This window comes from Neolamprologus brichardi, chromosome 4 (assembly GCF_056152115.1).
Source record: "Neolamprologus brichardi isolate AB-2024 chromosome 4, ASM5615211v1, whole genome shotgun sequence".
NCBI classification, from domain to species: domain Eukaryota; kingdom Metazoa; phylum Chordata; class Actinopteri; order Cichliformes; family Cichlidae; genus Neolamprologus; species Neolamprologus brichardi.
The window spans coordinates 2,233,196-2,256,204 of NC_142107.1; the positions used below are offsets into that span (position 1 = coordinate 2,233,196).

At 40.7% G+C, this 23,009-nt stretch overlaps 1 protein-coding gene across 2 annotated transcripts in view; it reads left to right on the forward strand.

Moving 5' to 3' along the window:
* usp43b (ubiquitin specific peptidase 43b) overlaps positions 1-23,009 on the forward strand; it is a 94,904-nt gene that overhangs the window by 26,976 nt on the left and 44,919 nt on the right. The window contains exons 3-4 of one of the 2 annotated variants that reach the window (XM_087839583.1): positions 6,338-6,441; positions 16,952-17,044. In XM_087839583.1, the coding sequence (XP_087695709.1) occupies positions 6,338-6,441; positions 16,952-17,044 (197 nt within the window). The remainder of the gene's footprint in view (positions 1-6,337; positions 6,442-16,951; positions 17,045-23,009) is intronic. The other variant, XM_087839584.1, reaches the window with a different exon arrangement.

Below are 23,009 nucleotides of genomic sequence, written 5' to 3' on the forward strand. Positions count from 1 at the left end.
GTCACTTGTGCCTGTCGTGTCACTCAGACATGAATCGGCCAGCGCTGTCAGCATGTTGTAAATGTTTGGCTTAAAGGGTATAGCAAAATAAGATGTTTTTTTATTTACCAAACCAAACAATTGGAATCCATATAATACACCATCACAATCCTAGTCAGTAATGTACTTACATTAAGGCAATGACATATTTTTGTTTCCAGCATGAATAACAACCTCTGCTTTTAAATCAGCTAGCGTTCTCTGATTTTTCTAGAAATTGACCCTTTCCAGGCGGCTGTCTGATGCTGAGCAGCCAACCGCACAACAATTTGCTTATCACGACTCGCTCTCAATCATTGTGGCCTCACTCTCTGTTCTTCTTTCAGCCGACTTAAAAAATCACACTTTGTGAACTCTGGCCTCCTGCTGACAGTGCTGAGCTGGCGGCCGGCCTCCAGCCCACCACTCAGTTGCGTGCCGTATCTTTGTCATTTATCTAAATCCCAGAAATCAATTACAGCACTCCAAGGTGCCAGGGTGAGGGATTTGAGTTTTAATTTACTCCTTGCTCCTCAGGCACTGGCACATGCCCCTCTCCTGGCATTGAGGCTTATTGAATTAAGCAGAGGTAGACAATTCTCAGGCTTTACATATCTCGGATATTGGCGGCTGCACATTTTTGTGTTTACATTTCCCAGTGTTGCTTTTGTAGATATGACTGGCCTTGGTTTTTATTTCGATTTCATTTTGGGGTCTTTTCTCTGCTTAGCAACTTAGTTTGTTCTTGGCAGTGTTCTTCTTCTGACTGACTCTATAAGTCAGAGGGGTCAGTTCTTTGGAGTTCCCCTTACTAGATTAATTTAATACTGGATTAGCGTGCCAAAATCAAAAGAATTTACTTTAAAGTATCCATAACAAAGTCCATATGCACTCTGAGACTCTTCTTTTCCTTTTGGTCCAGCTAAATTAACAGTCTTCACAATGAAAATGCATCAGAATTCACCAGTTCAAACAGATCTGGATTGAAAACGCACTACATTGTGTTCCCAACACATTCTCATTCCCAGGACATCAAAGAAACAGAAGAAAATTTTCATCCAGGATTTTATTTTCAAAATCTATTCAGGTAGTTTTGGTGGCTATACTGAGTCAAACTGAAAAAACAAAACAACTATCATTGACCTCAAGTTTGACGCGGGACACAAGCTCCTTTCTTCTGGGTGAAAGTCTCATGTGTGGCCCACGTATCCACCATGACCCTGTGTTTTTTCCATCCTACTTCTACTTAGGGACAAGCCATGTTATTGTATTTGTCCACAGTTACAAGGCTACAATATCACAGATATATGACTGGTCAGTTGCAACAAGAAGGGTGGGGTGATACCACCCTTCTTGTGTTACCATGTAAAACTATGAAGACCCAGTGTGTAACAGCAGCCTAACAGCCACAGGGATGCAGTAACGTTAGAAGCACTGCCACCAGTGATAGGTCAGCACTAGTCCCACGAGGGAACCTGCTGTTAGAAGGTAGCCCAGATTGAAATGACTTCAATCTGACTTCAATTCTTAGCAATGTTGTTTCAAATAAAAAGAAACTATAGCTACACATATTTTCTCTATTGAAGACCACAGTTTAATACTAACAGTAATGTTAATAGTGGAACATTAATGCCTGACATGTCCGGGGTCTGGTGACCCAGTGTGCTGTGATTTAGTGGTTTCTCATGGTTTAGTGTGTTGTATTTCTGGCTCTTTTAGTTATTCCTGAGTATTTTTGGTGATTTCTAGTCTTTAGGTTTCTGTCTCCCCTGTGTTCCTTCTGTCACGTTTAATCAAGTTATGCTTTCATGTCTGTGCTTCTCATTGTTTCAGTGTCAAGTCCGTGTCTCTGTGCCTGTCTCATGTTTCCTGTTTTACTTTGACGGTTTCATGTGCTATGTTAGTGTTTTCAGCTTTGCTTCCTCACGGTCTTGTTGTACGTGATTACTCCCAGCTCATTATTCCTCTGTGTATTTAAGCACTTTGTCTTCCTCTGATTGTCTGCTTATCATCCATCACTAACATCCCATGTCTCAGGTATTTGTGTTTCCTAGTGTTCCTGGTTTTTGTGTATTTAGTTTCCCCAGTTTAGGTTTTTGTGATTAGTTTCTCATTTGTCTGTTTTTTATGTTTGGTTCATCTTCTGTTTTTCGGCATCAATAAACGGCACGCCATTTGTTATAATACAGTTACGTTTCCACATTTCGTTCATCTGTATTTGGGTCCACTGCTTTCCACTCCACACGGTCTGCCTTGACATGACAGTAACAAAGCTGTTGCTGTTAGCTGGCTAGCTAGCAGAGGTACCTTCTGTGCTGATGATGTGCCCTCCTCCTGCAGGGTGAAGATTAGACAGCTGTCCTCAGTTCACAACCAAGTCGAGCATTAAATGTGTGAATTGTTCCACACTTTACTTTTGAGTTTTCCGACGAGGTTAGACCCAGTCTTGGGGTCATTACTCTAAAAAGTCATGTATTACACATTACGCATAACTTGACGTAAAAAAGCAGTGCAGTTTTTTATCATACATACTCCCTGGAGAAAGTAATTTGTTATGCCATTCATTACATTCATTTTACATTACACTGTAAATTGATAGCTATATAAACCTTAGGCTACAGTTCTACATACCTGTCCCAATGAGAACACACAAGTAATCTTTCTTATATTTTTTTAGGTATAAACACAAAACCAACCCAAAAGAGACTTTAAAGCAGTAATTCTACTGTACGTGTACAAATGAAAGCCATAATGCTGCTAGCCTGACTCCTTATCACTGCTGCAGTCTTCTTCCTGTTAAAAGAGTTTTTCCTTCCCACTGTCACCAAGTGCTCGGGTCATCAGATTGTTGGGGTTTTCTCTGTATTATTGTCGAGTCTTTACCTTACAATATAAAGCAGCTGTGTAAATAAAATTAAACTGGACTGGTAAAACAGTTTCCCCTTGGATGAGCCTCTGCTTGTCACAAAATGAAAATATTTGTAAAGAGTAGGGAACATTTGTGTGTGTGTTTGCTTCAAATACTGAAAGGTAAGTGTCAGAAAAGTAGTGATATTTTATATTGGGGTTTTTTCTCTTTTCCTTCGTGGCTCTATAAATAGCTGGGTGGATTTTTTTCTCTCTCTCTCTCTGTTGCCTGTCTGTTTAGTTACAGTTTTATCAGGTTGAAAGATGGCACATTTTTCTGACAAGCAATTTCAAAGATAGCATCTCAATTTCAGACTTGTGCATGCCATCCCTTGAGATGGCCCCCCTGTTCTGCTGGGGTCATTTCCCAACCTGTAAAACAATTTCTTAAACCAGCAGCAGACGCAGCTTCCTCTGTGGGAACTGATATCTGACCACGATCATTTAGATAACTCTTCAGAACCCCATATCAGCAGGCGCATAAGCTGCCCCCACTTTCTCACTGTGTTTAAATGTCCACGCCGTCAACAGCTACTGTTAGCACACATCTAACACCTTGCAGTCTACTGACACGGCAGAGCGGGGCATGGGTTTCCAGAGAGGTGATAAGACCAACTGTGTTTGAACTCTGTGGCCTCGGTGTTGCTTTTTATCTCTCCATAAAGATAGCAGTGGAATCCATTAGCAAGCATGTGGAAGAAAAAGAGGGAGTAAAATGCTGCGCTTGATGTCAGCTCGAAATGCAAATGCACGACAGGCTGCACTCTCGAGCTCTCACTGCATGTTGTACAGAAAGCGGTAACTGGAAGATCAGCCGTGTTGAACCTCCGCTTTTGGTTAATCCTCCTGTGACAGGAAGATATGAAAGCTCCTCGACTCCATGAAAAGAGAGGAGGTAGAGGTTTGTCATTGTGCTCCTCTTAAAGCACAGCGCAGCAGGGTGGTCAGGTTTCAGGCTGGGGTCTCTGTGAGCTCAAATGCTTTCAGAAGAATAGAGTCAGCATTTGGAAATGGTGGCAAACTGCAAAGGAGTCTTCCGTTACTCTGAGTGCACCTCACAACGCACACACCCTCCACCTCCCTCTCCCCTTTAGAAATTCAAAACCCCCTTTTTTAACTTTGTTTGTGAGGGGACGTCATGGTCGAGCTGCCAGCCTGGGAACAGCGGCAGCCAGTACGGGACCAGTAGCTAGAAACCTGAGGAATAGTAAACAGAGCGAGAGTGTGGGTCAACAGAGAAGGCTCAGAGAGTGCATTTCCATTTGGCTCTGCCAGCCCGGCGTAAAAAGCACCAAGATGATATGATGACTTAATGCAGTCTCAAGTACCTGACTTTTTACACCAGGCTATTGTGGGACTGATAGCGTGCGAGCAGAGGAATGCTAGCAGCAGGTCTGTATGCCACATTATGCCCTTTTAAAGCAGAACCACTTAAAGAATGTTTTCCAGCTTTTATTTTCCCCTGCCTGAAAAGGTGTGAATGAGTCAATACAGCACAGAAATATCACTGTGTGACTACGTGTCATAACGTTCAGCACTTTTAAATTTTAGTTAAAGTGTGTCATTATTAACCCCTTTAAAGCCTAAATCATCAAATAATTGCCAGAAAATTCAGTGTCCTGAGTTTTTATTGAACCTGCTGACAAATTGTAAAAAATGATTTTCATATTTTCTTTTTTTTGTCATTTATTGAGGTTTTGCATGGGGGGGATTACACTGATGATGCAGAATATGATGCACTAGGCATTAAAGCACAACAAACACTACTACTGTGTTCTTCTCAGCCCGCTACATAACTTTGGTTTACGCACACAGCCAAAAAGATCTATACATTTTGGCAGCATTATGAAGTGAGGCACATTATTCAAATGTTTATTGCTCATGGTCTGTAATTAGGAAAACATGAATTCATCTGCAAACTGATGCAGAAGGTTGTTCACATAGTTGTGTCGTCAGCATTCCTTATGATCCTCCCAGCATGTTTCATCCCACACATTTAGTGTGACCTTGCAATTCTTTGGCTGTTCACTCCTTTTTTTGAACTTTTCTACTTTTATCTCCATCCAAGGCCATTTTCCTCCCATTTGTAAGAATTTGATCAAATAAAAACAAAGGCTTCTTGAAGGGGTTATATGTAGGACGGAGCGCTCTTTTAAAGGTTTTTTAAAAAGCAGCCAGTAAAAACGTGCAAATGCCTTTGTTGAGTGACCGAGATGGACATCGATTAACACCTAATCGGCTGTTTAACATTTGTACATGTACAGTATATTTTCTTTCTCTTCCTCTAACGCTGCTCTGTTTCCTCCTTCATTTCCACCTCATCCACTTCCTCCTTACCTCAAGCCTCGTCTCCTAAACTGAAGTCAGGGCTCTAGCACACAAAACCGTGCGTAAACATGTTGATTTATTCCTGGTATTTTTACAGTTACTCAGAAAATTAGACATGCAACCATCCTGTCTTCGAGCATCTGACACAAAGCTAGCTAAAAAAAAACAGCTGGTTATTAGCTAACAGAAAAAAAATCACACTTTCCTTCAAAAAAGTTGATTACACTCTCACATCGTATGAGAGTTTCTTTATTAAGCGTCCAAATCCAACAATGTTGGATCCACTTCAAAGAAAGTTTCATTAGCTGTTGCTACTAAGCTTCACTATCTCTTTGACTGTTATCAGATTACTTTCACAAGGTTTTACAGCTTCTTCCAGAGTAGATAGATATGGACACATAACAGTTCACTACAGATGGATGGCAACCGAGGCTGTTTGTCCTACATCATCCCCCATAGCTAAGATTATACACTTGAATTAGGAAAGGGTAAAAAAAAAAAAAACAGAATTCGATGGGTGGTTGTCTGCAATCTACTGACATCTACTGGTGATATTTTACTCAATTTACCTTTAAAGTAGCACGGTGGCACGGTGGTTAGCACTGTTGCCGCACAACAAGAAGGTCCTGAGTTCAATTCCACCATCAGGCCGGGGTCTTTCTGTGTGGAGTTTGCATGTTCTCCCCGTGGGTTCCCTCCGGGTACTCCGGCTTCCTCCCACCGTCCAAAGACATGCAGCTTGTGGGGATAGGTTAATTGGATAATCCAAATTGCCACTAGGTGTGAATGTGCGAGTGAATGACAGTGCGAATGGTTGTCTGTCCCTGTGTGTTGGCCCTGCGACAGACTGGCGACCTGTCCAGGGTGTACCCCGCCTCTCGTCCTATGACAGCTGGGATAGGCTCCAGCGCCCCCCGCGACCCTGAAAAGGATAAGCGGAAGCGAATGGATGGATGGATGGACCTTTAAAGTACATATTTGCTGTCTCATTAACAATGCCTAACAACCTTTGCAGTATATATATAATAAATGTGACAATGGGATAGACTTTCTGTGTTTATGTGTGGCCTCCTTTGTGCCGCAGGGCCCTGTTGGAGCTGAGGAAGTGCCGTCTCCTGATCCATCCCAGTCACAGCAGCCCAGAGTCCAGCACAGCTTTGTCCAGGAGCATTTCCAGGCACAATACAAGTGAGTTTCTAAGGATAAAATTTGATTTAAATGAAGTCGACATTAAGAACAAATTATCAGTTTGTCACATCTTGCTGGCTTACAATCATTACGTGAAGAGATAATGGTACAAGTGACTGCTGAAACCTTCCCTGAGTCATTAATAGACTGTATTTAAAAGATGCGGGTAACTTCCTTGAAGTGGCATTTTAATGTGTGTCACAGAGGGAGACCAAGAACAAAGGAGTGGGGGCACACAAGAACACAATATAGAAAGTTAGTGGAGGAAAAAACTGTGTTTATATAGATGTATTACATAAAAGCAACAGTTTAAACATCGTTTTGCATTAAAAACCTGTTTTTCACCTTTCAGACTTAGTAAAGCATATAAACTATTTAAGTGAAAATCACAATACTACCTACAGTAAGTTACAGAACAAGAATCAACTCATCCCTAAGTACTAAAAAAAGATTCCTTTGTGCATCCAAAGGAGTCTATCCCAGTAGAAAGAATTGGGTTTAAGGGATTTTTGCAGAAGTTCAACAGCTGCATCCATCTTTTATATACAGACTATGGTTGTAACTTGGTCTAACAGTTACCAGACACAGAAGGCCTGTCAAACTGTTTCTCCCATTGAATGACTGTTGCAAGACAAAAGTGACTTTGTAAAAAAAAAAAATTCTTCTGAACCAAAAACTTTGCCAGGAGACATTTCTTTCTGTTTGGCTGAAATCAGCACATACCGTATCAAGCATCTTGTGAGTTTTGTTTGCACAAAGGTCCACTGCCATGTTGTCAAGTGGTCTAAATGTCAGGTTGCTCTGCAAGAGAAAGGTCACGACTTAAATAGCTCCTGCGGACACGTCTGTCTCATGGCACTCCTGTGTTTCGTCCAGGCTCACACTGTGTAGATAAATGACATAAATATTACTGAATAATACCAGTGAAGAGAGGGGGTCAAATCACACAATCCACTTACAGGCTCACAGTACGCGGTGTTCAGGGTTCACCGGTCAGATTGCAGAGTAATTGCTAAATACGGCCGATTTAATGGAGATGTCATTATTTCTTTTACAGAGAAGCCCTCAGAGACACACATGCCAGGTTAGAAAGACTTTAAATCTTCGCCCACACAAACACACACACACACAGCACTAATTACCAGGCAGACAGAGGCAGTTATTCTGAAAAGGCCCAATGAAAAACTGGCCTGCTTCTCTAACCTCTGAGCCTCTTAGAAAAACAGAAATCTCTTAAGTACAAGTACTTATTTGGAGTGCTTTCCTTTTTGTGCTGAAACAATTAGGGATGTCACAATGGTCGAGTATTTTCTCTGTTGTAATGCTTTGTGAATATTTTTCAATCAAAGACTTTTCTTCCTGTTTTTTTGGAAGGTGGGTTTTAAGGGGGGGAAAGGGGGAAAGCGCTTAGCACACTGTCTTATTAACATTTCGGTGCAGCTGGATGTCCTCATGTCTCCCACGGATCAGTCATCCTGGAGATAAAGAGGCGGCTGATGTACACGTCTGTCAGCTGCAGCCTCCTGAGAGTGAAACAGGTCGACTTTATCTCAATAGAATTTTTAATCTTGTCCGTTAGAAACTACGTTTATGCCGCAGTTTAACTTTCAAGGCTTTACCTCATTGGTTAGTTGAGTTAGGTTACAGTTTACTTCTATTATACCTAACATCTAAGCAGTTGTTGCTGCTGCTGCTGATTTCAAATCTCATCTTTTTATGAACAAGACTTTTTCATAAAAGTGCAGGCTTTCCAGGCTGAACTGCCTCTGATGCGTACTCTCTGTGGCCTGTACCTTCTTCCATCTGCTAATTCTTTGGAAAATTGGCAGCTCTGTGTGACTGCCAGTATTACATCTGTCAGAGCGCATCGCCTAATTGCCACCCTCACTCTCAAATGTTTCAGCTGTGACACACTGGGTGGGTCTACATAGGAAGCAGCAGCCGTAGCAGCCCGGCAGGCAAGATTTGTTCCTCTCTCCCACTCAAATAGTGTCCTAGCCAGCGAGAGTGGGTGAGGCGGCACAGAGAGAGTGCGCAGTATACAACAGGAGCGAGTGCATCGCTCTGCGGTAGCACGTAGATGTCAAAAGATTGAACATGTTATCACCTCAAAATAATTGCACCAATTTGAAGAGCGGGGTAATTGCTCTTATTGAAAATTAGAACCACCGTTTGAGGTTTACTGCAGTAAAAAGACGCGGCCCACAAAAGGAGCTCAGATCTGAAGCTGTTTTTTTTTCAACACTTCTTATGTCCACCTTTATTTTTGATGCTGCTATTGTGCAAATTTCTGAAGAAATGTTCTGCCATTCTTCTGAGACTCTTTTTTTCCTCCTGCTCGTCTTTGACGGAGAGGATGTGCTGCCTCGCCTTTCCTTTTTCTGAAACACCCCAAAGGTTTTTTATTGGACTAAAGGCAGGTGAAATGCTTGGTCAAGTGATAGTTTTTTGGGTTTTATATTTTTTTACATTTTCCTTCTTTAGAAACTCTTGTGTGATTCTGGCAGAGCTCTGTGGATCCTTTTTATGCTGGAATATTCATCTTCTGCCAAGCTTTAGGAGACGGAAGTCATCTTGTCAGCCAGCATTCAGGCATTGTCTGTGCCGCCTATAAATGTTGTCTCCCTTTTGCACTCGTCCGGGTCCATATCATCACGCTCCAACCTCTGCGTCATGTTCACAAGAAACATACTGGACCCCTTCTGAGCTGAAGCATTTAGCCTGCTCCCGGTGTTCGTTAGGCTTCTCTTCGTGCTCTTCAGCAAATTTGAGAGCAAGCTGTCACAAAAATTCCTACAGACAAGAACACCGCCGGCTCTGAATCGTCTGTTTTTAAGAGGTAGATGATGAAAGCAGTGCACTGTCAGTGGCATCACTGCAGACGGACAGCCATTGTGGTTGTATTTTGTGGTGCTTTACCTGCTCTTGTACATCCTTAATACTGCTGCAGCTGTGTTTTTAGTTTTACCAAGGACGTTCTTGGATCTTGGTGTAGATCAGAGGTGTCACACATAAGGCCCAAGGGCCAGAATAAGCTCAATAAAGACTCCAATCTGGCCCAAGGGACTACTTTGAAAAATGTGAAGGAGTCCAAAAATGGATGCACTACTCTGCTTTTACCACATTAAGATGTAGCAAAGATTAAATGTGTAGTTAAGCGTCTTTACACTGCAGGAAAACACAGTGTACTGGTCCGGCCCACTTGATATCAAACTGGGCTGTGAAGGTAAAGCAAATATTTGATCATGTAGGACTTTCTTATTTATGGGGACAGACTGGAGTGGTAAATGGCAAGTACATAAAAGCAGCACTTGACATAAGGATATCTGATATCCTGAGGCAAAATTGGAAATCTGGCATGTTTGAAAAGTGGTATGAGTGTATCCATGTATCTGTTTACATTCTGGATTATTTCAGCGACAGTTCCAGCTGGAAAATAATTTGCGTAGTTTAGGTTTGGTGTTATTTGGCGAGGTGTAGGTGGGGCAGATTTTTATTATGTTACATATGTTAATCACATACACTGTAGCTTGGGAAACCTTGGATATTAGTGTCATTATTTCATTATTTATTTATAATCATTAAATATATCTGCTGTATATTTTAGATTGACACCAAATGTATATAAGATAATAGAATAGAATAGAATAGAATTCAACTTTATTGTCATTGCACATGCACAGGTACAGGGCAACGAAATGCAGTTTGCATCCATCCAGAAGTGCTTTAGTGATATAGATATATTACAATATATATTAGCAATAATATAGATATGTAAGTATATTACAGAAATGGGTCTATTATGGTATGTTATAATGTACACGGTATGAAGTATGTTATGAATATTCTATAACTATAAGTATGTACAGGCTGTAGTGAGTACAGGCTATGTACAGGCTATGAACAGGATATAAATATGAAATAAAAAAACTATACAGAAATCTGAGATATACAGTTATACAGAAATGTGAACTATGCAGGTTATAAACAGTTGTAGGATTAAAAATTATCGTATGTACAGAATGATTATTTACACAGAGCTATACAGTAGTGCAGTTAAGATAAGTGAGATATGTGGATAATTTCTACAGAGGCTGTATAAAGTGCTAGTGGTTGTGAGTGGTGGTTCAGTCCATGTTATTATTGTGTGTTTGAGGGTACAGTTGTCCATTGTGTGTGTGTGTGTGTAGGTGGTTGTGGGTGTGTGTATGTTCAGTCCATGAGTTTAACATGGGTCAGATGTCAGGAGGCAGAGTTCAGGAGTCTGACAGCTGTGGGGAAGAAGCTGTTCCGGTACCTGGTGGTCTTAGTCTCCTGTATCGCCTCCCAGAGGGCAGGAGGGTGAAGAGTCCATGTGATGGGTGACTGGGGTCTTTGATGATTTTCCCAGCCCTTTTCAGACACCACTACCTGTAGATGTCCTTTATGGCAGGAAGTGGTGCTCCGGCGATGCGCTGGGCAGTTTTCACGACCCTCTGCAACCCCTTCCGGTCCGAGGCAGAGCAGTTCCCGTACCAAACTGTTGGTCAGGATGCTCTCGATGGTGCAGCGATAGAAGTTCACCAGGATGTCTGAGGACAGGTGGTTCTTCCTCAGAGTCCTCAAGAAGAAGAGGCGCTGGTGAGCCTTCTTGACCAGCTTGGAGCAGTTGGTCGTCCAGATGAGATCCTCGGAGATCTGGACTCCCAGGAACTTGAAGCTGCTCACACGCTCCACAGCCGTCCCCTTAATGTGGATGGGTGGATGTGGGTCAGCATTCCTCCTGTAGTCTACGATGGGCTCCTTGGTCTTCTCGGTGTTAAGCAGCAGGTTGTTTCTGTCGCACCACTCAGCCAGACGATCCACCTCCTCCCTGTAGGCGGCTTCATCGTTGTCACTGATGAGGCCAATCACCGTGGTGTCATCTGCAAACTTAATGATGGTGTTGGAACCATCAGCAGGTCTGCAGTCGTGGGTGAAGAGAGAGTAGAGGAAAGGGCTCATCACACAGCCTTGTGGTACACCGGTGTTCATTGTGATTTTAGATGAGCAGCGGTTATCCAGCCGGACATGTTGGGGGCGGTTGGTCAGGAAGTCCAGTAACCATTTGCAGATGAGGGAACTGATGCCCAGGTCTGTCAGTTTCCTGTTGAGTTGTGAGGGGTGGATTGTATTGAATGCTGAACTGAAGTCTGTAACGACATTGTTTAACTCTAAAGATATTTTTATTGAATGTAAATTTTTAAAGAGATTGTATCTGTGTTTGGACATGGGTAATTTGGTGATACATGTATTTATTGTTGACCCTCTGCTTTGTTTGTGTATATTTTTTTTTTAACTCAGCAGGGGGTCAAATGAGAATGAATAAGCTAAAGTATACACTGGTGTACTCTGACTTCAGGTCCTTTATTTACTTTACTTCAGTCCTTCTGTTGTATACTGTGTACTACAGGCTGAGTTTTCCTTAGCAAAACCTTTACACAGATACTCCAGCATATACATTACACTGTCAGTCTATTTTACCAGTGCAAGAGTTGCAGACAAGCATCCAAACACTGAGTTTTTAATTGCTTATGAATGTATTGCACTGCTGGAATTAGACTTGGAAGAAAAAATTTCCCAACTCCTGTCTCTCTCTCTTTTGGCTTCAAAGGAACTGAGTCCTGGGGCTCCATCACTGCTCGGGTAGCACTTTGCAATGCAGTGTCCAATGCAATACAACATCTAGAGTTGACAGACCGGAGAATTATCCTTGTAATAGCCCGGTTTGTCACTATGCAATCATCACGGCCATTATACATGTTCAAACAAGTCACCGTCCAAGCGAGCAGCGCCAACAATTATTAGATCTTTATTTATGTTATGTGTCATCACATTCTGGAGCTGATCAAAAGGCTCGTTTTGTGATGACTTTAGTTTCATTTCTACTTCGGTTCACTCACTGATCCATAAAAGTTTAGGCCCTCTAAAATGGACCCAGCTCAGTATTTTATATTATCGCATCTTTACATTATATGAAGTTTAATATAGAAAGTTGTCAGAGCAACACAGTTTGTTGTGTATGGGGCTGCAGAGCTGCAGACCAGTCAAGGTCTTCACCAACAATATTATGCAGCTGGTCATAAACAGAGATGGGCAGTAACACATTACAAGTAATGTGTTACTGTAATCCGATTACTTTTTTCGAGTAACGAGTAAAGTAAGGGATTACTATAGCAAAAACGGTAATTAGATTACTGTTACTTTCCCGTAAGCACGCTGCATTACTGCGTTACTAAAAACCGTGATTTTTTTGCGAGAATGTCTCATGACAGTGACGTAAGCGAGTGCGACGTTTGTGACAACAGCTGTGTGCAGATCAACAATGGATAATATATCGAGTGTGGAGAGAGTATGAGCGTGCAGCGTTTAAAGCGTGGAAGTACTGACCTTACTTTGAGTTTGATTCCGTAAAAAGTGACAAAAACATTAGCGTCTGTTGTGCGTGGGAAGAAAACTTCTTTTTACAGCAAAAAAACCCTTAACTTCCAAGCAAGCACCGAGTGCGCTACGACGTAATGTGAAATTCACAGAGAAACTCGCGGATTCTTCAACTGACCGCTGCAGCACACCTGCACCAGGGCAAACCTCCGCCTACCCCACTCCTGCTAAACAGGTGAAAATAGAGCAACAGTACCGCTAGTCTTTGATTTTATTTATTTTCTGCTGTGTTTTACTTGCATCTATTTGAAAGAGTGAGTGTAAACACAAAAAAATATTTTATTTTATGTGCTGGAATGTGCAGAAAATAGGTTCAAATGTTAAACAAATTTCTTCCAGTCAGTGAATGTTGCATATAATAAAATTTTTACTTGATGCATAAAGTTAAAAGATTAAAACTAATAAAACAAGTTTTAAAAAGAGACTTTTTCTTTTGATTACATTTGTATGATGGATTATGCAGAAAAAGTAGAACTGGGCTGAAAGATCTATTGCTTTATCACCTATTCAGGTTGTAAATCGTGTTTTTAAAAAGTAACTAAGTAATTAATTACTTTTGAAAATAAGTAATCAGTAAAGTAAAGTAATCAGTAATTAGTTACTGATTACTTTTTTCAAGTAACTTGACCAACACTGGTCATAATGTTATGTGTGATCGGTGTACACTGTAAACTTTGGCCATGTTGAATATGAGCATCTGATATTATAACAGCATGTATATGGCAGAAAATGTAAATAATAGGTCCACATAAAGTAAAGCCTAAATTAGATCAAAGATTGTAATCTTTTACTATATGTGGGTGAGTTACCGTAGCTGTAGTTAGTAAAAAAAAAAAAAAGAAAAAGACTTTCCAGCAGTGTGCACCAGATGAAGGCTGAATGACAGTCAGTCAAGTGTTTCAAATTACAGATATGGTGCAGTTTCAGTGGGAGTGTGGAGCTCGTCTTACTGTGGCGCCAATTTTTCCGAGGGATCTCGCTTACTCTCTCGTTCTAGTATTATTATGTCTCAATTGTACTTTTAATTAGAGAATTATGAGTCACAAATTAAGGTTCATGCCTTTTCAATTTCAGAACATTAACGTAGTCAATAAATTGCTCCCCAGCTCCCAGCAGAGAATAGCGACGAGGCTTAGTGAGAAAAATGAGGTGCCAGCGCGTTTCATTTCAACCCAAGTTGTTTTGTTTCTAATTACTTAGAAAAGAAAATGAAGTGGAAGCAGATAAGTAAATTAAGTGTTATTCAGGAAGGTTCAAAGCTCTGTGCTGTAGGAAAGCATCAAGCCAAGAGTCTCTTCAGCATGGCTGCATCACAGACGAGGGGATACATACCTCTCAACCTTTCCACGCTTCCTCCATTAGAGCATCACCAGAATATCACCTCTTCCTTTGCTGCTTTTTTCTTTCTAAGTGTTTCAGAGCAGCGCTGGGCACATCTATGTTTTAGCTAAGGCTGAGTGTGATTTGTATGCATGCAGTGCGGTTGCCCTCACTGTTTCCTGGCGAGAATAAGACATCCGTAGGGCAGCCATTCGACTCTGCCAAAATGGAGAGATCCACTAAGAGCCCATGTCAGCTGGGCTTGTTTGAATAGCACTTTGTTCACCAGCCTCCCACACCTCCCTTTACTCACTCACTGGGTCTGTCAGGTGCCTTTCTGTAAGGAAAACACATTTGATCAGTTTATCTATGTCTTTCTCATGGAGTGTGCTAAGGTCGGAAAAGGTTCACACGTCGTTAGCGTGACCTCAGTTCAATCAAGACATGATGTGAACTTCAGATCTTCTACTTACGCTTACATATTGCTGTGCATGAGCTGTATTTCCCACAAATCTCTTAGTTAATGTTCTGCCTGGTGCTTTCCACACTATTTCAACAGATGTATTTCTGTTGTTTTGATATTGAAGCAATAAAAATGAAAAGATAAATTAGAGTAATGACTGATCAACACTATAGTTCCATTGAAACATGCTGTGCACGCCACCGGTGTGGTGTGAGGTTCCTGTGCCAGTGGGAAAGGAAAACCCTCGGGAATATGTTTACAGCTGAACAGATGTTCGCAGCAGAACCGTCCGTCACACTTAAGCAGTTACACAGAGCCATACCAAACACCTGCAAAGTATAACCACACGTTTTTATGTTAACACAGTCAAATGGTGCTCCTGAGAAACTTTTTAGTAATTTTTACACTAAAATAATTTTTCTAGCTAGTTTGGAAATTAAACTTTTGAGCTAACAGCAGCCAAAGGGGAAGCTCAACTGTAACTGTTGCTTTTAATTAGCTATTGAATTGAGCACAGGAGTGCAGTTTATGGAAGTTACAAATTTTGATGGTCATTATCGTTTATATTTATAAATATATATTTTTATACATATAGTATGTTTAATTTATCTTATAAGGAGCAAATAATATGATGTGATGATGTATTATTGTTTAATCAGCCAATGACATGGCAGCAGCTCAGTGCATTTAGGCATGCAGACTGCAACTTCATGATTGAAAAACATGATTTGAGTGGTTTTGAACATGGTTGTTGTATTTCAGAGAAAAGTCAGAGGAGAGTATGACTGCTTCAAGCTGATAGGAATGCAACAGAAACTCAAATATTTAATTATAACTAAGGTATGTACATCTCTGAATGCACAGGATATTGAACCTCAAAGTGCTGAACCTGGTATCTACAGTAGCAGAGGACTACTTCTGTTAGCTAAGAACAGGAAACCTGGGGCTACAGCTCGCATGGGCTCACCGGTATTAGACAATATAGGATTGGAAAAATGCTGCCTGGTCCGAGTCTTGATTTCTGTTGCAGGATTTGGATAACAGGGTCAAGTATATTGTAAACAATATGAAAGAATGAATCCATCCTGATCAATAGCTCAGGCTGCTGCTGGTCGTGTAATGGTGTTGGAAATGTTTTGGCACACTTTGGGCCACTTAGTACCAACTAAATATCCTTTAAATAGGTTAGCTTACCTGAGTATTGTTGCAGACTATGTCCAACCCGTTATGACCACAGTGTACTCTTCTTCTGTTTGTCACAAACCCCAAATCATTTCCACCTGGTTTTAATTGTGTGATGCTATCATGTCATGGATCAAAATCTCTGAGGAAAGTTTCCAGTAACTTGGACTTTTAACTGGACTGGAAGGAATCTGAAGGAATCTGGTCTACATACTGACCAAAACCACAGCCTGAATTTCAGCACAAAGCAAATACTGCAGGTGGTACAGATGCCTCATTGTGCGAATTTTATTCATTTCATCTGTAAACCATAAAAACCATGGACAGGCTCAGTCTTCTATTGGTAACTTTAGAAGAGTGTGTATGAGTACGCCTGTTTTTGAATCTGTACTGCTTTTTTTTTTTTTTTTTCAAATTTGTTGAACATTCACATAATTAGATCTGTTTACAGAGAGTTGAGGTTTACAAAATCACTTCCAGCAATCCTGCTTTTAAATTCTGTGGGCTCCCTGACTCATTGTTGAGACAATTAGCTCACCGGAATAAGCTATTTCTTCCGATGACATTAAGAGGGATTAACTGAAAGAAGTGAAGCTATCCACAGAAGAGAGTGAATCAAAAATCGCTATTGTAGTCACTCCCTCCTTTCTGTGCATCCAGACGTAAAGGAACAAAGACCATCACTTAGAAAATTCACCTACCTCCTTTGCCTCCTTTAATGGCATCAAATGAGCAGCGAAAGTGACGCAACAGCGTGGAAACCGCTTTTGCTGTTTTGCGTTTATAGCGCCAATCATCCCAGGGGGGCTGCTTCAACTACCTCTAACCCCCACCCCCATCCCTCGACTCTCTCTCATTCCCACCAGTTACATCACTCATCTTTTCCTTTCTCACAATCAGATCAAGGCGTCTGAATGGAGCACTGTGAACACTTTTCCTGTGCTGTTCACTTGTGTAACAAGATTAAGCCATCTCCTTTCCTGCCAGACTTAATCAGGAGGACTTTGAGATTAATTGGAAGCCCGTGTCGAGTCAGTGCAGCTGTTTTTTCGAGACTAATGTGACTGTGTTCTTTCGTCCCCGCAGATCTTCACTGACATGCCCACACTGCCTGAAACAGAGCAACACCTTTGACCCTTTCCTCTGCATCTCATTACCGATTCCTCTTCGCCAGACCAGGTGAGCAGTGCTGTTAGTTTTGTGGAGCTCTGCAATTCTTCCTGTGTCTGAAACAAGCTAGCTTATCTCCATTCAAGCTAACTTTCTTCAGATTGCCTACACCTCACAGAAGCTTTGAACATCATATGTGCCGGACTTCTATGCTCACAGGTGGATGATTGTTTCTGAGATAGTCATTTAAAGGATATTCACTCTAGAAAAGTTCTGATGATGGACTTATTAATAAATTATATTGTAAATAATAGTTCTTCTTTTTGTATAGTTTAATGCCAACGACCCCGCCACCTCCATGTGAGCACTGTTAAAAAAAAGTTTCTTTCCTCCCCATTATTTCTGACTGTTTTCACTAGTTTTGCATTGGACTAGGGTGCCTAATGTTGTCACTTCTGGACCCTACCGAGGTTTCAAAGGTAGTCCAACTCCTCCAGGTTGGCACATTAATAAGTGCCATTGCCAGAAAGTTTGCTATGTTCCCCTGCACCGTCTCAAGAGCATGAAGAAGATTCCACCTACTCTGGGAGAGCTGGACAGAGCCATAGAAGGCCCTTAACCCAACAGCTGGATCGATATCTACTCCTTTGTGAATAGGATGAGCACTGCCAGAGCCACAGAATGACCTCCAGCAGGACACTGATGTGGATGTCACTGACCAAACAATCAGAGAACTAACTGAATAAGGCAGAGAGTACACTAGGGACCAACATCCCCAAGGAGGCCTTGTGCTCACTGCCCAGCACTGTTTTGCCAAGCCAGATTTGCATTTGCCATAGAATACCAGAGATGGCAGATGCACTACTGGCACCCTGTGCTTTTCATAGATGAGAGCAGGTTCACCCTGAGCACATGTGACAGACATGAAAGGGTCTGGAGAAGCCGTGGAGAATGTTATGCTGTCTATAACACTGTTCAGCACGACCAGTTAGGTGGTGGGTCAGTGATGGTATATCCATGGAAGGACTCACAGACCGACTAAGCAACATTAGTTATCAGGATGAAATTCTTGACACTACCCTGGTGCAGTGGGTCCAGGATTCCTCCTGGTGCATGAAAATCCCCAGCCTCATTCATCCAAGCAGTTCCTGGAGGATGAAGGAATTGATACCATTGACTGGCCCCTATCTCAACTGATCTAAATCCAATAGAAGACCTCTTGGACATTATGTTTGGGTCCATCCAACGCTATCAGGTTGCCCCTCAGACTGTTCAGGAAGTCAGTGACATCCTAGTCTGAATCTTGGACCACACCATCCGTCGTCTCATTAGGAACACTCCTTGATGTTGTCAGGCATGCCTACAAGCATGTGGGAGCCAAAAAAAGTAGTGAGCGCCATTATGAGTTGTTGCAATTAAATTTCACCAAAATAAACTAGTCTGCTGCATCCTCACTTTGATTTTCAAAACACTGCAAAACACTGCTATTTTTGTGACCACATTGAGTACCTGATATTGTGACATAGGGATTATTTTTGCATACATAGAGCTCATTATTTGAAACTTTGTGCATGTTTAATATGTGAATCCACTACTGTAGGTAGTGACGGAAAATAAGGAAATAAGGAAAAGCATGATAGGTGCTCTTGAAACCTCAGGCAATAAAACACCAAACAAATCGAGACACAATTAGAAAATAGGATGTACAACACCCAGCTTTGTTCATGCATTACATACAGTAGGAACACAGGTCATTGTGGAGCTGAAGGGCCTGGTATCAGAAAGGAAAAGCTAGTGGGAAACCTTCTCCGCATTAAAACAATGTGTTATTCAAATTTACATGAAAACAACCACTTCTCCTCCACGTTAGATTAACGAGGCCCTGAGCCCGTTCAGGAAATCCTGACATTTTCAGGGAGGGGTAACCCATTCCTCCTTTTTTCAGCCAGTGCCTCTCTATTTATGCATCAGGCTTTTTTCCCCTTCTTATCAAAAACACATGTACATATCTACAGATAGGTGACCAAGACTTTAAAGTTAAGAGACTTTCACAAAGTTTTTGCTGGCATGGATTAAGATGGGTCGCTGCAAAAACAGAGTTGTGGGAGTGGTCTCTTACAGGATGAAATGATATGAATCATATACTTTGGCCAGAATCACTCAGGTCAACCCAGGTGAACACAGATGTCTGAACCACCATCGTCATCAATAAACCAATGAGAGAATATCTTTTGGGTGAATGGTGTCTATCCCTCCAGTAAAGACTTTGGAGAACCAGTGCCAGGGAACACTAAAGCTGTTCTGGCAACACACAGTGATCCAGCACTTAACCCTTTATTTTATTTTATCACCTGTCTTTAGCAATTGGATAAAAATCTGGCTCTTAAGCACTTACAACACACTTCAAGTGCTTGCTTTTGATCTTTACTGTAATGCTGATAGTTTTCTAAAAACAACATGGAATATTTTGTCTCCCACAACTTGCCTGTTCTCATGTCCTGTCCTGTGGAGGTGGACTGTTAGTAGTTTAGATAGTGAAGCTCTTGCTTAGACAGCTGGTATGAGTTGTAATAAGGTAGGTGAGCTACAGAGCCTGGAGTGTTTCCCAGTATCCACAGGAAACAGCACAACGTGTTTCTAAACCCGAGAGCACAGTTAAGAATTTGGGGAAATAGGCTTGCTGCTGGTAAAACTATATGTGTGTTTGTGTGGGTGTGTGTGTTTGGTATAAAGCAAGAGCTAGGAGCCAGTTAGCTTAGCTTAGCATTAAGACTTGGGTACAAGAAACGGCATTTTAAAATGTAAAATTAGCAATTCAGACTTTTACGGGGAAGAGTTGTAAGGGTGTTACGTGGCAGACTTTTTCTAAGGCCATGTCCACACTAATTCGTTTTTGTTTGAAAACGCATCTTTTTCAATTAGCTTTGGACTTCCGTCCACACTGAGATGGTGTTTTTGGTCAAGGAGACCTGAGCTTTTTGAAAATGCTCTCCAAAGTGGATACATTTGAAAAATACGTTTTTGCATCGCAGTGTGGACTACGAAAAAACGGAGGTTTTCGAAAACGATGACGCATTTTAGTTATATGATGCAGTCATGTGACCAATTAAACTAAGATGGCAGCTGTTTTGTTTGCTCTCAATTGATTGAAATTTTGACAGCCCTACTGAAGATTAATATCAGTTTATACATGCTCCAGATAGCTTTTCTTCAAATTCTTTAATTCTCGCTCGCTTTTGCAACTTTGTACCTTTGCGTTATTTGCAGCAACAACTCCACCTCATTGTCAGTCCATTTAAAAAACTCACTGTTTTTCCTCAACATTTTGCAGCAATGTTTCAAAATCTGGAAAGTAAATAAATGGAAGACAGAAAGGTCAAATCGTCTTACATTTCATGCATGCGCAATACAGTAACGTAAGTATTGAACAACTGTTCGTAAATGATTGAAAATGATCGTGTGGACGCGGAGCGTTTTTAGACAAAAACACTGTTTTTAAATTTATCCGGATTAGTGTAGACGTAGCCTTAGTCTGGAACATACTTTGCCTAATGGTGGCTAAAAACAAACAAGCTATAAGGTGCTAATTTAATTTAAGCTTTAATGATCCGTGAAAGTTGGATTTTGTTAAGGAGCCGGACAAGTTGTGTTCTTTCATGCTAGCTAAAGCCTAGAGGTGAGTGGATTGATCCAAATATCCAAACAGTATCAATTACAACGCTGGTATTGGTATCGGTTTGATACTAGGGTGATAGGATCAATACTTTGTTCCTTTCCTCTAAGTTCAGTATATAGTCCACTGAATTCTGTTAAATGCATTATTTTTGGGGAAATAAAAAATGTACCTGAAATATGCGCAATGAATAATGTCCGAGGCTTTTTATCTATTTTATTTATAGCCTTACACATCAGAAGTCGACCCAGGTCTCCAAAAATACCACTTTCAAAATGCACAAAAAGCTCAGAGGAGCGTTTTGTTGCTATCAATTATATGGAAAGTAAAAATCACAGAGATTTAGCCGTCATTAAAATGTGTTCAGAATGTGATAATTCATCTCATAAATCGTGACACACTGCTCTCCCCTACACAAGCTGCCTTTATAGGTTAAAAGTATCAGGATCTGTATTTGGTATCAGATTGATACCAAACTTCAAAAGCCAAGCATTAACCTGGCTACATAATAAAAGGACAGAAATGGGAGTTTTATCAATTTTTCCATTTCACCTTCAGCAAGAAGATGAATGCATTTATATATATACATTTCCCAAACTGCAGAATAAACTGGTTTAACATGAAGACGTGTGTCTGATTGACAGCGTTTGTTGAGACCTGAAAATGAACATCACATCCTGTGAGTGTAGATTCGTCACTAAACATTTGCCTTTTATTATCCATTTGTTTAAATAGTTCATAAAAGTTCAGCCTACCTCTCTTCTAATTTAGGAAAATGTTTTTTAAGAGCTGATTTCTCGTGGTGCGCCAGGTTGAGAGTGCTGTGTTTCCAACCTGTCGTTTTTGGTGTGCAGTAAATAGGTTGAGAGAAAAAATACATCAGAAGGAATAAACAGAGGAGAAAACAGATGGATTATCTTTTAAAGAATTCATTATATATTTCCCTGTGTGAAGAAGTTCAGCACAATCACACCCAGATTATGTGTGTAAACCATAAACACATACTGTTTGTCACCAAACCAACATTTGCTGGGCTTGACGATCCAAACTCATCCATTGGCGGTCGTGTCTTTGTTTGCTATTGTTTACACTATACATATGAGTAGATCTCATGAAACTTGGATTTTTTTTTCTTTAATATATCTAAACAGAAACTCATCTGGTAAAAAATTATAAAATATAAAATATAATTTTAATGAAAAACTTGGAAAACTCAAAAGCACAGATTTCAGAATGGTGCCAGTGACTAGAACATCTTTGGGGAGTGACCTCTAAGGCCTGCAGGCAGAGAGTCACACATGAATCTGGTAAATTATTATCCAAAGAGCTAAAACAGATCATTCAGCTATAATAAAAATCATCCACACATAGCAAAGTTTTATATTAATGTCTGTTTGTCCAGGACTTGCTGCCCATTGTCAGATTTTAACAAACAGAATCAAAACATTTGACCACAGGTAACTTTTAGAGCTGCATCTACACTCACAAAGAGATTGCACAAATCTGACATACTTGAAGGCGTTTTGGGGGGAAAATCCTTTGATATCCAAAAAGAACATGCGTTTAAAAACTAAAGCATATTAACACCACAGAAGTCCACCAAGGAATTGCTTTGAAATACGAAATGTAGTTATGAAACTAGACTTGAATCCCCAGGAAATATTGAAAGGCCTTTGAAAAATTCAAGAAAACCATCAAATATCTAGAAACGAAATGAACTTAACATGTAAAAGTGGTGAAGAAGACACCCCATGACCAAGCAGAACCAAAGAAGAAACCTCCATCACATTGAATATTATTTAAAGAAATTAAAACTGTTAGTGAAGAGCACATTTCAGTCCCCAGTACAGCAGTCATTAATAGCAATTAGGTTTTGTTCATACTGGCATGAAATGTCTTTAGCACAAATTAGTCTTCCTTTGACTGTGGCTTGTTTGAAGTCTCCTATTTCCTGTCCAAATCAGCCGAGCAGGAGTAAATGCACCAGTTCACTAGTTGCAAATAGATAAAACAACACAGTTTTTACCTAACAAGAGCCAGAAAAGTCCTGTTGTTGAAACTTTAACTTGATGCTAGCACCAGTTATTGAGCCAGCTTCAAAGTGCTGCTAGTTTACACATCACTTAATTACTTATTGCCACAATATATTTGATATGCTTGGGAAACATAAAGCCAGCAGGACTCTTAGAGGTCTCAAACACATAAAGTTGGTGGTCCCAGAACTTAATGAAGTCCAGTTCAAAATAAATAATTCACACTAACTTGAGTGTGTTGTGACAGAAAAACTGCATCGGAATAATTCTGGAGGCGGACAAAAATAAAAAATTATGCGCAACCATATACAGTTAGGTCCATAGGTTT